The sequence below is a fragment of the Podarcis erhardii genome (genome assembly GCF_964252035.2).
Source record: "Podarcis erhardii genome assembly, chromosome: 3".
Taxonomy (NCBI): domain Eukaryota; kingdom Metazoa; phylum Chordata; class Lepidosauria; order Squamata; family Lacertidae; genus Podarcis; species Podarcis erhardii.
Window position 1 is genome coordinate 4975328 of NC_138507.1, and position 15310 is coordinate 4990637.

At 44.8% G+C, this 15310-nt stretch overlaps 1 protein-coding gene across 1 annotated transcript in view; it reads right to left on the reverse strand.

The window, feature by feature from the left end:
- MCM3 (minichromosome maintenance complex component 3) overlaps window positions 1–15310 on the reverse strand; it is a 368003-nt gene that overhangs the window by 11879 nt on the left and 340814 nt on the right. The window contains exons 2-10 of the mRNA XM_081855515.1: window positions 9880–9983; window positions 8534–8646; window positions 7345–7553; window positions 6137–6267; window positions 5141–5379; window positions 3438–3546; window positions 2558–2711; window positions 1875–2006; window positions 848–1056 (exon numbers count right to left, since the gene is read on the reverse strand). Of these exons, the coding sequence (XP_081711641.1) occupies window positions 848–1056; window positions 1875–2006; window positions 2558–2711; window positions 3438–3546; window positions 5141–5379; window positions 6137–6267; window positions 7345–7553; window positions 8534–8646; window positions 9880–9954 (1371 nt within the window). The 5' untranslated portion in view covers window positions 9955–9983. The remainder of the gene's footprint in view (window positions 1–847; window positions 1057–1874; window positions 2007–2557; window positions 2712–3437; window positions 3547–5140; window positions 5380–6136; window positions 6268–7344; window positions 7554–8533; window positions 8647–9879; window positions 9984–15310) is intronic.

Genomic DNA, 15310 nt, shown 5'->3' on the forward strand with positions numbered 1-15310 from the left:
TGGCAAGTTCATCTGGATCACATGTTTCAAAGAACTCTTTCTCTATCAACTTGGGGGGGGGGGAGAGGGCAGGAAGCCCCCTACCCGCTTGCCAGTCACTGAACAAATTGCAAAACGCAGATTGATGCCAACTGGAGAATTCCACCTGAAACTATGCCAGGGGTTCACCATCAGCCATATGTGAGAATGTATATGACCATCTGAAGAAGGCTATCCCCATATTTAAGATGACACAACCTCTTTAGCTGCAGCCCCACAAAGTGACTAACAAAACCAGTATCAAAATTTGAAGCAATAGGGAGAAGAGTCGGTGGAGGAAGATTGGAAGAAATTTAAAGACAGAATCTACAGAAACATTGTAAAATTAATGAATGTCAGAAGGATGTTGGAATGAAGTTATGTGGTTTTAGCAGAAATGTTATAAGGGTTTAGGAAAAAATAGACTGTTAATTGGTGAAAGGAGGGAAAGTAAAGTTACATTATATTAAGATAAATTACAGAACAAAAAGTGGAAAAGATGGAAAGGCTTTGCTGAAATAGTTAACTGAACTAGAATACAAAAAAGGGAGGTGTGAGGAGGTCAAGGAAACAAGCAGATGAAAGACAAGTTATGGGAAGATTAGCTGTGTTATTTTTTTTCCTTCTTCCTCTTTCTTATTGTGATGCATTGTTTTGTTCTTGTTTGATATGGTGTTTTTACTCTTTCTTTGTGTAACCTTTAACATTTTAATAAATATTATTTATAAAAAAACCCAAATTTGAAGCAATAAAAAGAAAACCAGAACTGTCTGCAAAGTCAACAACTCTGCCATTAGGTGTGCCTGAAGAAGCATCCGCAAGTACTCACCTTTCCATACACTGGGTTGGCAGCTGCTAGGACACTGCAGCGAGCATTGAGCTGGGCCTGAATACCCGCCTTGGCAATGGTAACGCGACCTTGCTCCATCACCTCATGGATAGCTGTGCGGTCAATGTCAGACATCTTATCAAATTCATCAATGCATACCACACCCCGGTCAGCCAAGACCATGGCACCTGCTTCCAGACAACGCTCTCCTGAAGACAGTAAATTGAGAGTACACATGAGTTTGGCCACCGCTCCCTTCACACCTTTCCAACTAGGTGGACTGGAATACTGATATCCAAGCACTCAAGTGTTATACTACTTCCCCATCTCCATGAACGCAGTGTCCCAGCACTGTCTCTTAACATTCACTAAGTTCTACAGAAGATCAAAGACAGTCTAGCCCATTGCTATGGGCCTCCGGTTGCTCTGGATCAGAAAATCGAAGCACACAGGTTGATTACATCCATCCACTGACCACAACTTGAGCATTCATCTCCAAGTTAGCAAAAGTGATATGCTAAGCAGTACATATTAGCCAAAGGCTGCTGTTCCACCTGAAAGACAGGCTATTTAGCAGAATTAGCTCCTAGAGTACTGTTTCCATCCATGAAGCTGCCAATAATCTGTGCAGATCCTGCACATAAATGCTTACTTCTGCAATTCAACTAGCAGCAACGTTGTACTTTCCCAACGCCTCACTTCTGCTCAATGCAAATGGGTTACAAATGAAGAGATCGAACATGTTTTTGCCCATAGATATGCACAGGTGTTAAGAAAGAATTAAAACATACACCCATTTTTCCAGCAAGGAACACGATGAGACCCAAACCAGTTATAACCAGCAGGCTGGTGGCAGAGCAAGAGATATAACCCAATTTGTAACAGCCATAAGGCAACTTTGCTCTCCACAGAGCTGTGCCCCATTGATGTCTCCAGTTCTGGCTCCAGCTGCCATGCAAGAACACACTATCTTGACTTCAGAGAGCCAGTCATCAGCCTGTTTCCCATTGCAGTGACTGCTCCTTACCAGTTTCCGGGTCTGTAGTGACGGCAGCAGTCAGACCAACTCCAGAGGAACCCCTGCCTGTGGTGGGGATGGCCCGTGGAGCTGTGCACAGCACATAACGCAGCAACTGAGACTTTGCAACAGAAGGGTCACCTGAAAGAGAAGAGACAGTGGGCTCGTTATGATGTCAACACAGCCTCAGTACAGAACTGCTAGCCTTCCATTTTGGCCCATGAGACTATCATGGCCAAACCATGCTCACCTGTCTTACACTTAATGTCATCTATGGCATCAGGTATGGGGCAGACAAAGCTGAAGTTGGGCCAAAAGGGGTTTTGCAGGCATTGCTGATTGGCTGATGATCAGCACCCGCAAAGCCCTATGCAAAGTGCTGTGCTCAGGACTTCACAAGTGTTGGCCCTCAGCTGACCAGTGCCACTTGGACAGTGCAGGACTGTGCCTTTGCCCACGGGGTTTGATTTCAAATTGCAGAAGCCCAGACAGGTCACACAAGGTCACAGAGGCATTAGGTGATTGACAGATGGGTGGCCCTGGCCCCAACTACTACAGGACAACTAAGTGGCAAAGCAATACAACAAAACAGAATTAAAACATCTTCAAAACAATTAAAAACATCTATGGCTAGCAAGCTATGAACATTTCCATGATATATATTTTTTAAAGAGAAGTGCCCACAGTCATACCAATTAGCAGTATGTTAATATCCCCTCGGAGGCGACTTTTGTTCTCCAGCACCTTCTCCACTCCACCTAGCAGCATGCAGAGAATTGCCTTCTTGATGTACTCATGGCCATGGATACTGGGAGCCAGAGACCTTGACAGCTGATCAAACACATCCTAGTTTCAGGAAGCAGAAAAATGTATTAGGAGGTGCCCATAGACAATTAACCGTAGTTTCAAATGGCAACAGAAATCAAAACTACTTTCAAGGCACATCAGGAAAAGGAGGGTTCTGCCACAATTGTATGGAGGGTCAGAACTGGTTTAAGATAACACCCATGCTGGAACTAATATTTTTCAGTATCAGTTGAAAAAATGTAATACAGTACAGTGATCATGATATATTATGGAATATGTCAGTGCAAGATGACGCTATAGAAACACACTAAGATGTATTTGCTTATTAGCGGTATTTGAAGGCCAGTATATGCCGAAGTTTCTCAATGTCTCAAAACAACAAAACCCCACAATTTAAAACTGAATAAACCATAAAATGAGCAGAGTAAAAATGGCTTTAAGACTAATAGATTTTTAAAAATTCAATGCAGACATTCCTAATCTTAATTTTAGTTTTGATTTTACTATAAACAGGCTCCTTATAATTAAGATCTAAAGCCCTTCATACCTCTCTGCAACCACAGTTTTTATTACAAAATTTACAAGGTCTACTTAACACATTCCACTTTTAGGCACCAGCTGGGCAGTTTAAACATTGTACGCCTCAGAACTGACTACAAGAAACACATGGATTGGTTGCAACTCTGCTGAGTCAACATTAAGAGCAAACCTGAATCTTCCCAAGCGAAATATGTGAAATTGCCCTAACATCATAGCCCAATTTACCTTTGAGTGGCTTTTGCTGAATTTTTTTATCTTGGAAATATCAGCTGATGAATATTCAGGCCGAACCTCCTTATTCATCTGCTTCACTTGGCAAGCAATCAGAATAGTCCTAGAGAAGGTGAGAAAACAAAGACCCTTTGTTACAGGTCTAGACTGACTAGCTGCAGATTAGCAGAAGATTGCTCGAAAATTTTTTTGGACCAATAAGTCAATAAGTGTTTGGTCCATTTCCAATGAGACTTTAGAGAAGGTACAATGCTCAGGGAGCCTTTTTTAAAGCCATACTCCACTTCACCACGTTAATATCCTCAGAGCTGTAATGTTTTAAATTTTCAAAAGACTTATATTCACTAAAAAGTATCTCCAGTTAATGGTTTTTTTAAAACACACACACAGATAAAACAGCATCTGAAGAGTCTTGCCTGCTTTCCTCTTATACTATATGAATGGTCTCCAAGATGATGGGCTGCTTCACATGCAGCTAAGAAGCCATGGTTTAGCACTATGTACACAAGCCACAATGAGCCTGAACTAATTACACACTACCTCCCCGCCACGGCTGCTTCCCAATACTGGCCTCATGTTAAAGGCAAGTCTGAAGTGGGGGAAGCCTGTGCACACAGATGGGGAACAATGTCATTTGTCCCACAGGCAAGTTGTACTTGATCAGCAGAAAGGGGAAAGCCTTCAGAAGCACTTCTAGTGAACCCAAATTGTCTAGGAAAAGTAATAATTGACTACTAAGCCAAAGAACAATTTGCGGACCTCTGAATATGATACTAAGTCATCTGGGTGCTGCTACTCTCCTGCATTTAAGAATGGCATGTTCAATGGGAGGAGAGAGGGATTATCAGATTTTGCATTCAAAATTTACATATTGGCATGTGTAAATTCTTATGTATGCACCACCTGCAATTTTAGGAGAAAAGTGTGATGGAGGAGAAACAAAGGAAACCATTTTGTGAGGGGCTTCAGGCAAATTCTTATGATGGGGGAAGAGACAGAGAAACACAAACAAACAAAAACACCTCATACTGAGAGAGGCCAACAGAGATCACACAGACCAGAAACAGCAAGTCAATACATAAAAGGATCATAAGAACATGTGTGAAGGACAGAATCACACCATTTATCAAGAGAACTAAGCTCTACATGATGCCCTTTAGAAGTCAGGCTATCTGGAATTTTTTCGGCACATATATTTGGCAATGTCCTTTGTAACATAAACTGACATTAATCCTCTTATAGAATGGGGGGGGGGCAGGTCTTGGCATAGCAAGACCTTCCCTAGGACAAGGCAGAATCTTTGTGAACTGCAAGAACATTTAACAGACAAGAGGAATGAAGTTTAAAATGTTGTAATATCATTACCATAACTAGGAAGATAATAAAACAAATTCCATCCAGTAGCACCTTAAAGACCAACTAAGTCAGTTCTTGGTAATACCAAGAACTGACTTAGTTGGTCTTTAAGGTGCTACTGGAAGGAATTTGTTTTGTTTTGACTATGGCAGACCAACACGGCTACCTATCTGTAACTAGGAAGATAATGTTTTCAGATTCTGTGACAAGGAGGCAGCCGTAAGGGCAAGAATCCATTGCAAGAAGTCTTGCTGAGTAGTTTAATTTTATGAGTAGTTTGCTGAGTAGTTTAATTTTATGACAGCACGCCAACAAATAAGCTTGCCTGTTGAGCATTTTACCTAAATGTCCCTGAAGTGTAGCCACCTTTCTTTCCTGGCAGACAACGGAACGTCCCAATGACCTGCACTCTGTCCCCTGGTTTCACCTTGTCTACCAAGTCATCGTCTAAAATGATGTCCACAGAGCGAGGGAGCTGCCCAGCTGGTGCTTTCTCTGGCATCTCTTGGATTGTGATTGTCTGGTGGTCCTTGTAGGTAGACAGGCCATATTCTGTCTCAAGCGGGTTGTTCTCTTCATCCTAGATAACCAGCGTTAGATAAAAATGTAACTTGCTTTTTAGTGTAGCCTGTTATGTCCACACTGGGTGGCGCAAGGCATGGTCCAAGTGCCTAATAGGGAAATGCTGTTGTTAAGTAACTTAGCAAGGTACGTCATGAGAGATTATTTTAACTGTAAGCTTGGAGGATCATAAAATAATTGGGTTTTTTTATGGGCAAATAAATTGAAGAGATTCTAGTAGACTCACTATTTCAACACATCAACACTTTCTGCTATTATTATTTGTTAAATTTGTATACTGCCCTATACCTGCAGGTCTCAGGGCAGTTGACAACGTATCCAGACACAGCTGGTTTTTCAGCCAAAACAAAATTGTCACAGTTAAGGAAGTTAAAAGCTGACCAGTATATCCTCTGTCTAGAGATCACTATGTAGAATCAGTTGCAGAAGCAACTGTAGCTGCATCTGTTTTTTTTGGGGGGGGGGGATTATACACAGAGATATTGAACAGCATAAACCCTTTCAGACAACAATTTTTTGGGGGGTGCGCATCATTTAGAACCAATTTTCAGGGAGCACAAAGGGCAGCAGGACAAATAGCCTCCCTCAATTCTCTCTCCTTTTAGCAGAAAAAGAATACATGAAAGAAGTGCTCTTAAAGAGGTAGGAAACTGAGGAGAAAATAGAATGGAGATAATTTGGATAAAAGATCCACTGAAGAATGCCCATCCTATTGATGGGAACACCCTTGAGGACACAGAACCCATTTGGCTCACCTTGGTAGGGTAAACAGCAGCTGATGGAAAAGGTTCCAGGGATGTCATATCTGTATACCGGCGCTCAATTGTCTTCTTGGTAGCAGGGCAGTAGTGCACACTGCGCACAATCTTTGGGCGGACCAAAGAACCTGTGTTGGAGTGGGAACAGCCTTTAATTTTGTTTTAGGTCACAATACTCTGCAAAAATAGATGTTGCATTAACAGCATTCACCCCAGACATTCGCAAGTGAAATTCCAAATTTCCATTTCAGAGCCTAACATTAAAAGCCTGATTCTGTCCAGGGCTACAGCCTAAATACCTGTTTAAATATGTTGTAACTGACTCCAAAGGAAATCTATTTCCCACAGGTGCTTCCTTACTCCCCAGGAATAGCCATGACCAACATAAGAGCTCATAAATGTTCTGTTTCAGAACGTGCTTCAACATTCCCAATTCCTTGTCAGATTCCTACACTCTCTCTCTTCCAGCTAATGCAAAGACTGGAAAAAATCCCACAGCTAGACTGACAGTCTCCAAGCTGGCTGGGGGAAGATTCTGCTGCTCCTGGCCCACTCCCTGTACCACTGTTTCCACACAAATGTCCTCTCCCACAGTAGCATCAAGAGACAACCCCCACCCCAGCCCACCCATCTTCCTTTGTGAGCAGCCCCACCCCAGTCAAAAAGGCATTTGCCAATGTAACATTTACTTCCACCCAAAAACATAAGACCTATACAGGTATTACAAGGCACATAAAAACACACAGGAAAAAACAAGGGGTTGTGTGATCGCTGCGCCCCTGCCCTCTTCAGTCTGGCACTATCAGCCTTGATATGCAGACTTGCAGAGAGCAACTGTGTGAAACAGGCACCCTCCGGAGTCCTGCATGCAAGGAGGCACCTTGTGCATTGTGGAACCCATGGAACTCATGGAAACAAGAAGCTCCCTGCTTCACACAGTTGTCCTCTGCAAGTTGAGGCCTGTGGGCAGCATTCTCATTGCCACTGCCCCCCCCCATATTTTCTCTATACCTCATGGCAACACCAAAATAGGGCCACTATATCCATTATGCCACACTTAGCTTTGCCCTGCAGTCATTTATTTAGACCACTGATGGTACATGTTTTCGCAGAGAAATCAAGTGCTTGAAAAGACTACCATTGGTCCCATTACATTCCCATTCATGCAGTATTAAAAGCTGTCCTCACTTTGTTTTTTAACTCACATTTCGTTACAATACCCTCCACACAGACAATGCAGCTGAGAAAGTGGGATGTCAACGTCCGTGGTGTCACATGTTTAGATCCAAAGCTGCCCTCAAGCCCAATGTAAAAATCTTCATACTGCTTGGAATAGGTGGCATCAACCGAAGCAACAAAGTCCTTCAGGGCACGCTGGAAAGCCACCATCTCCTCAAAGGCACTGTTCAGCAAACTGGAGCAAAGATGAACAAGACTCTGTTGTCAGAATCCCTAACGCCATGTCAGCCCCTACCAATATGTCAGTTGCTGGCAGTTTTTTCCAGGGGAAGGGAGACAGAAGATCCCTGGTCTTCTAAGGGATGCTTATTGGCCTTCCTCCCCTTTCCCATCTCTGTGGCCAAACAGTTCTTTCTTCCTAAATGGAAACTACATCAACTTCTGCCATTTTACTCTGCTTATGCTAAATCTTCATAACACTTAGGCAGGAAGAATCCACTGCATAAGTATAAGATGGATTTCATGCATGATCTAGTTGAGAAGGGGTTGGACACTGCAGGGCGAGAATCCTCAGGGGTCCTTCCAACTCCACAATTCTATGCTTCTATAATGGGCTGCCCTAGCTAAGAAATGCAACACCTGGAAGCTTTCCAGTGACAAGCGCCAGAGAATCAGCCACCATGGCTCCTGAAAAGCACTTAAGACAGGCTTCTCTTCCTTTTTCATCTCTTTTGAGGTTATTGTTTACATTGTGTTACCACTCAATGGGCTGTTTTATATTTTCAAAACCTGCTCCAGATTCAATTTCACATATACAAGTTTTTTACTGTGGTAATTTTAAACCATTTATCAGTCACATTGACAGTAGCATCTTATTCTTTAAAAAGTAGCTGTCATATGTAGTTCTTTGATTCCATCCCAGTGTGATGAATATTAAGGCTTTTGTGTCTTAAACGTTGCATTATATACAGCAGATCTATTGGTATTTATTTACTTTAAAAAACAATTGTACAGAAGGCAGTGAGATGTTCCTGAGCTTACAAGCACTGTAGCTGATGAAAAGAAAAGGGAGGGGGAAGGGTAAAAGTTGGAAGGGACCCCTAGAGTCATCTAGCCCAACCCCTCCGCAATACAGGAATCTCAATGAAAGCATAAACATACACACACTACATCTATCTATAGATCCGCGGTGACCCAGCCCCAAGTGTAACTTACCGACTGGCTCTTTTCTCATTTTTTCTTCGGAGGTCATTGATGTTCACAATCAGACGGTACTGGTTGTCGCTAATCATGTCCCGGACTTTACTCTGGTAAATCCCCTGGTCCTCCTGCAACAAATATCAGATCACAACTTTTGCTAGAGCCCAAGACCCAAAGCATTGAAAGGGACTCCGGCATCACGCAGGGTGACACCCCGCCCCCAAATAGAAACAATCGCAACTATACACCTGTACGTACACACACACACACACACACACACATATATATATATATATATATATACACACACACACACACACACACACACAGAGTCATACCTCGGGTTGAAGTTGCTTCAGGTTCAGCACTTTCGGGTCGTGCTCCGCAGTGACCCGGAAGTAACGGAACGCTCACCCATGTGCAGACGGTCAAAATGATGTCACGCGCATGTGCGGAAGCGGCGAATCGCGACGCGCAGACGTGGGCTGCGTTCGCTTCAAGATGCAAACAGGGCTCCAGAACGGATCCCGTTTGTATCCAGATGCACCAGTGTGTGTGTGTGTACAGTGGTACCTCGGTTTAAGTACTTAATTCATTCCGGAGATCCGTACTTAACTTGAAACTGTTCTTAACCTGAAGCACCACTTTAGCTAATGGGGCCTCCTGCTGCTGCCGGAGCACGATTTCTGTTCTCATCCTGAAGCAGAGTTCTTAACCTGAAGCACTATTTCTGGGTTAGCGTAACCTGAAGCGTATGGAACCCGAGGTACCACTGTATCATCACCATTCAGATCCTAGCCTGCATCTCATCTACCTGTGGCAACGCCAAGGTTGCAGGTTCGATCCCTGTATGGACCAGCTGGATATTCCTGCCTTGCAGGGGGTTGGACTAGATGATCCTCAGGGTCCCTTCCGACTCTACAGTGCGATGATTCTGAAGCAAAGTTCTTAACCTGAAGCACTGTTTCTGGGTTAGCGGAGTCCGTAACCTGAAGCGTATGTAACCTGAGGTACCACTGTATACACACACACACACACACACATATACATACATATATGGGCATATATATATGTATATCCACGCAGCATAACCATGAGGATGAGCGTGAGGCTTAAGCCCCCCTTCCCCCGAGAGACCCCGACCCACCTAGGCCTGCCTCTCCCCCCCCCCAGGCCTTCCGCCAAAGCCCCTGCGCAGCCCCGCTCGGCGGCCCCAGGAGGACGCCAGAGGTTTCTACAGGCACCGGGGCGCGTCGCCCACACAATCGAGATTCCAACGAACCCAAGTCCCAAAGAGTCACGAAGCTGCACTCTGCACATGCTCGGCCGCCGCCCGCCCCCCCGCCCCCCCCCGCGCGGACCTCGTCGTCCAGGAAGTCCAGGTAGTCCCTCTGGGCCTCCCTCAGCTCCGCGTCGTCCAGCACCGCCGCCGCCATCTTGCCTCCCGGCTCCGTCCTCTTCCCTCACGGTTTTGGCGCCAAAAGCGCGCCGCCTTTTCCCGCCAAACGGGAGCGGAGGGCGGGGGGCGGGGCTCTCGATCACGCCGCCCAATGGAACGGCACGCACGGCGCGGAACTCCGCTCACGTCCGGAAACTACCGGCCAATCCGGCGGTTAAGGCGCCGGAGGGAGGAGGCGGGCCCTCGCGCCCCCGGTGCATTGTGGGGCTTGTAGTTCGCGGCCGTGAGTTCCTGGTTTCTCTCGGTTTCCCGCGCGAAATGAGCCTGCCTGTAACACTGCAGCCAGGAGGGGGCGCTAATAGGCCTTTTCCCCACCAAATAAGGGTCAGCGAACTTTTTCAGCAGGGGGCCGGTCCCCTGTCCCGCAGACCTTGTGGGGGGCCGGACTATATATATATATATATTGGGGGGGAGAGAACAAATTCCTATGCCCCACAAATAACCCAGAGATGCATTTTAAATAAAAGCACACTTTTTACTCATGTTAAAACAGGCTGATTCCTGGAACCATCTGGGGGCCAGATTGGGAAGGCGATTGAGCTGGATCCGGCCCCCGGGGCCTTAGTTTGCCTACCCATGCTCCAGTGCAAGAGTTTGGTGCCTTTGCTCTCCACTGCTACAATCGGGAGCCTCTTATCCCTGCGATTCTCCAGGAAAGAAACGCCTAAGAAGAGCCTTGCAGGATCAGGCCCATGAATAGCCCACCACGTCCAGGATCCTGTTCTTGCAACGACCAACGTGGGGGGGGGTGTTAACAGCTCCCCCCCCCCAGACTCCAATCCCCATCCTGCTCAAATCCCCTGCAACACATAAACACACAGCTATTCAACGTGTAAAAACCTTTCTTTTAATCAATGCAGCCACACGATTATCGTGTCCCGCTTGGCCCAAGAGCGCTATGCAATGGCCTGTGTATTAGAACTAATAGTTGTAGTGTTTAAATCAATTTTAGCTGACAATTTTTCCAATGCTCCAAATATTTTATCTAATGATGCATTTAATGTCTCTTCAGAGCCCCACCTTTTGTTGGCAAAGGAGCCTTTGCAGCAGCAGAACTTTCTGTGATGTGTGACGCAAAATGGGGAATAAGAATCACTTATCCTAAAATACATCTTTCAACCTGATCTCTCTGTATTTCTTAGATAACCGGTGATCTTTAGCACATGATTTTGACTGATGCCAGTGGTCCTCCCTCTGTCGGCAAAGGAGCACTTACTTAACACCTGCGGGTGCAGGATTGCTCCCTTAATCTTTCCTCCTTTTTTACGCTACGGAAGTTGTGTTCTTTCTTCTTCTCCTTTCACACATGATCATGTGTGGTGAATTTGAGGTGTTTAATAACAAATAGCCTACCCCATCGTTTTCCTTGTGATTGGTCATATCAGCAGAATCAAGTGCCACAGAATATCCGTTCCGCATTTGTAAGACCTCAACCGTTTACTTTGGAACTCCCTGCCCATTGAGATCAAGCAGACACGTTCCTTATACTCTTTTCAGTACAGTTCCTGCTAAAAAACATTCTTGCTTAGACAAGCCTGCCTAGATGCTTAGAAAGTTGCGGTAGTTTTAGTCTGTTTCAGTATTTTAACATTTTTATGTTTTAAAGTAGTAGTGTGTTTTTTTCTTGATTTTCTTGGTTTATCTTTTTGTAAACCACTTTGAAGTTTTTTTTAATGAAGAAGAGGTATATACATTTTATTAAATAAGCAAATGACAGCTGACACTGAGCATATAAAGTGTTGTGTTCTTTATATACTACTACTAATGGTGAAATGGCTCACTAAGACTCTCAATTTTCTTTCTGTTGAATGTGTGTGTTTCTTTTTTTTAACAAGAATAAAAATATATTATCCATTGCTTCTTATATTGTTTGTATTTTTGGGTGAGGTGTACATGTGTATATTTAGTAGGGCTTCTAACATTTTTTATATCATGTGTTAGTGAACATATGTGTATTACTAATACATTAAACTAAACAGACAAAAAAATCAAGGTAAAATTCACCTCCAACTTTCCCTCAAAAGACAGGCGTTCTATTGAAAACATCTATATTTGGAAGCCCATTAAAATGTCTGTGTTAATTTTCAACAGAAAAGAATAAACCATCCAGTCTTGTAAACAAAGAACAAGGAAACTGCAGCCAAATCTCCCAGTATTGAATGGAGGGATAGTTAGAACCAACATCTTCGTAGTAACATGACATACCCACTCTGGGCGGCTTCCAACATATATAAAAACATAATAAAACATTAGACGATAAAAAATATCCCTATACAGAGGTGCCTTCAGAGGTCTTCTAAAGGTTGTATATTTACTTAGCTCAGGGGTCGCAACTCCACACCCTCCTACATTTCTCCAATGGAAATAGGGATGTCCTAAGGAAAAGTGGGACATTCTAGGATCAAATCAGATTCTGTAAATCCAGGACTGTCCCCGGAAAATAAGGACACTTGGAGGGTCTGACATGAATGAGTGAAGTGGAGCAACAACAGTTACATGATAGTGTTTCATGCCGTCCCAATCTCTGAGTGGCGTGAAATTCCAAGGGTCCCAGGCACTTCTCCAGGGTCTGTGTTTCCTTTTGGAAATGACACACAGTGGAGACTGTGGTGTCTTTATGATATATGGTTTAATTCCACATATATACAACCTAAGCCTAGATGGAGGGTGCAGAGCAGTCACATCCCAAGAGGGTCTTCTTGCCTTCTCTCTAAGCGCAGCGTTGGATTCAAACAGACACCAGCCATTTCTCGGCCTCCTGCTCTCTCTCTGTGTCTCATAATTTCTTCCTCCTGGCTTCTAACCCACCTGGTGTGAGATGATAGCTCTGTGTATTTGAGCTGTGTGTTGGGTGCTTCTAAACCCAAAGGACATCACTTTACACACTTGACAAAGCTGATAGCAATCCTTGAAAGAAAGAAAAAGACTTTAAAGTGATAAAATTTTAGATGATAAATGTTTAGACTTTAAAGCGTCACAAGACTGTTGTTTTTGCTGCAAGAGACTCTATGAAAATTGGTTTAATGGGCTAGATTGTGAAAGAAACTACCCTTAAGGCAGGCTTGTAAATACCCACTTAACTGGATACCAGTAGCAAGTTAGGGTGCTATGAAGCAAGTGGGTATGTTTGTGACAAGCACACGAAATCAAAACATGTGTGTCTCACAAGCAGCAGCTTTTAGGGGCAACCACCATGCTAAATCATTGCTGGCTGCAGCCCCTTCCACTCAAAAAGTAAAACAGAAAACAGGCTTCACTGGGGATAGATAATTCTTACTCTTTCAGCCCTTTTAGGAGGTGAAATGGGCCTTCAGTTGTACTTTGCAAAAAGGGTTGCTTGTCTCCCCATCCCAATAAGCTGCTGTTAGAGATTTTTTGGGGGAAACAACATCATGGGCCCATATTCTTAAAGTGATTGTTAGCTACTTTGGTTTTCATTATTCAAAGATTTTTTCCATGAAGAACAGCTTGTGCCCAAAATGTATCGTGAAATACAGTGGACGCTCGGGTTGCGAACGTGATCTGTGTGGGATCAGTGGCGTAGCGTGGGTTGTCAGCACCCGGGGCAAGGCAAGTAATTTGCGCCCCCTAACCTGTGGATTTGCGCCCCCTAACCTGTGGATTTGCCCTAACCCCAGATGTTGCGCCCGGTGCGGCCGGCCCCCCCTGCACCCCCCACGCTACGCCACTGTGTGGGATGCACGTTTGCAACCCGCAGTGGCGTGTCTGCGCATGCGTGGGTTGCAATTCAGCGCTTCTGCACATTCACAAAGTGCGATTTAGTGCTTCTGCGCATGTGCAACCGCCGAAACCCGGAAGTAACCCGTTCTGGTACTTCCGGGTTTTGGCGCGTCCGTAACCTGAAAAAATGCCACCTGAAGCATCTGTAACCCAAGGTATGACTGTACTATTGTTGTGGTGGTTTTTAAAGCACCATCCTTGAACCCATTGGAATGTTTTTAGAGACTTAATATTTGAAGGATGGGTCAGGAGCAGGCAGCCTACGATTTCCTGATTCTGTTTTGTACCTTTTCTTGCTCCTGAACGGAACAGAGTATAGATAACAAGAAGTCTTCTTTTGCTGGCGGCAACAAAGGCTGCCAGTGTGACCTTGAGCCGAACACCTGTAAGGACCAAGAATGAAGAATGCATTAACTCAGGCTCAGTAATAGCCTTGTATGGTAATTGGCATTAGAACCAATGGCCCGTGTCAAGGTAATGAGAATTGGAACAAAAAAATAGTGGCTGGCTGCTCTCCATTTGAGAATGCCCGTTTGAGCAATGCTAAAGCCATGTTCTATTGGAACAGTCCAGCTTTAAAGAAAATAGAGAAATGAAATGAGAAGGCACGAGCCTTGGCTGGATTGACTTCTTTCTTTAACCCCCCCCCCCATGCCACCCCTACCGAGGGTTGTCACCTGTCCTGTATAATACAGGATTGTCCCGTATTTCGTCCCACATTGATACAGTTTGTCCTGTATTTCAGGTCTTTTCTGTCTCTGCCAAGTTAGGGATCCTCTCCAAATGTATGTGTTCGAAAAGGTCGTGTATTTAAGCTCTGGGTAGCCAAACTCGGACCAGTCCCAGAGGGCCACCCTGTTAGGCTGCAATAGATTGTAATGGATTGCTTTGAAGTCACGTCAGCAACAGATGAAAAAATAAATCGCCCCCAATTGCCCTGCCCTGTCTTGTATTTTAACAGAGCAAAGGTGGCAAGCCCCCCACAAGTTCTAAGAGAGGGACCACTGTAGCGCTATCTCCGCAAGGTTAGTTGTTTTTATTTTGTAGCTATCAGCAGCCATTGTTTATTGGGTAACTATCAGTAGCAATAGGCATTCTCGGTATTACCTGGTGCCACATTTCTGAAAGCTATCTCTCTTAATGGTGGTCATATATCAGCGGGTGGAACCAACCTTTGGCTCCCCAGATGCTGCTGGTCTAGAACTCTTGTCCTGCCTGATTATGAGCTGGTCTGCTTGATGGGTCTGCCAGGAACTGGGAAGCCATCAATACCTGGAAGGCTGCAGGTCCCGTCCCCCATATCAAATCTGATTCTGATGGGAAGATCCAGGCTATGGCATTTACGTTCTCAGTTAGCAGCTCAAGCACAAGGGTGGGGAGCCCTTCTGCGGCCCGAGGGGCACATTTCCTCATGGGCCCCTGACCCTTCCTGGGGTTGCATGCCAGTGGTGGGAGAAGGCAAAGACAAAAGTGGGTGAACTGACAGAGACGGTTTCTCACCTTTGCACAGTAACCTGCCTTCCAGCTCCACAGGCGCCAGAGGTTTCTGCAGGCAAATGCAGCCCTCTCTCCCCACAGTTCGAGGGTGCTTT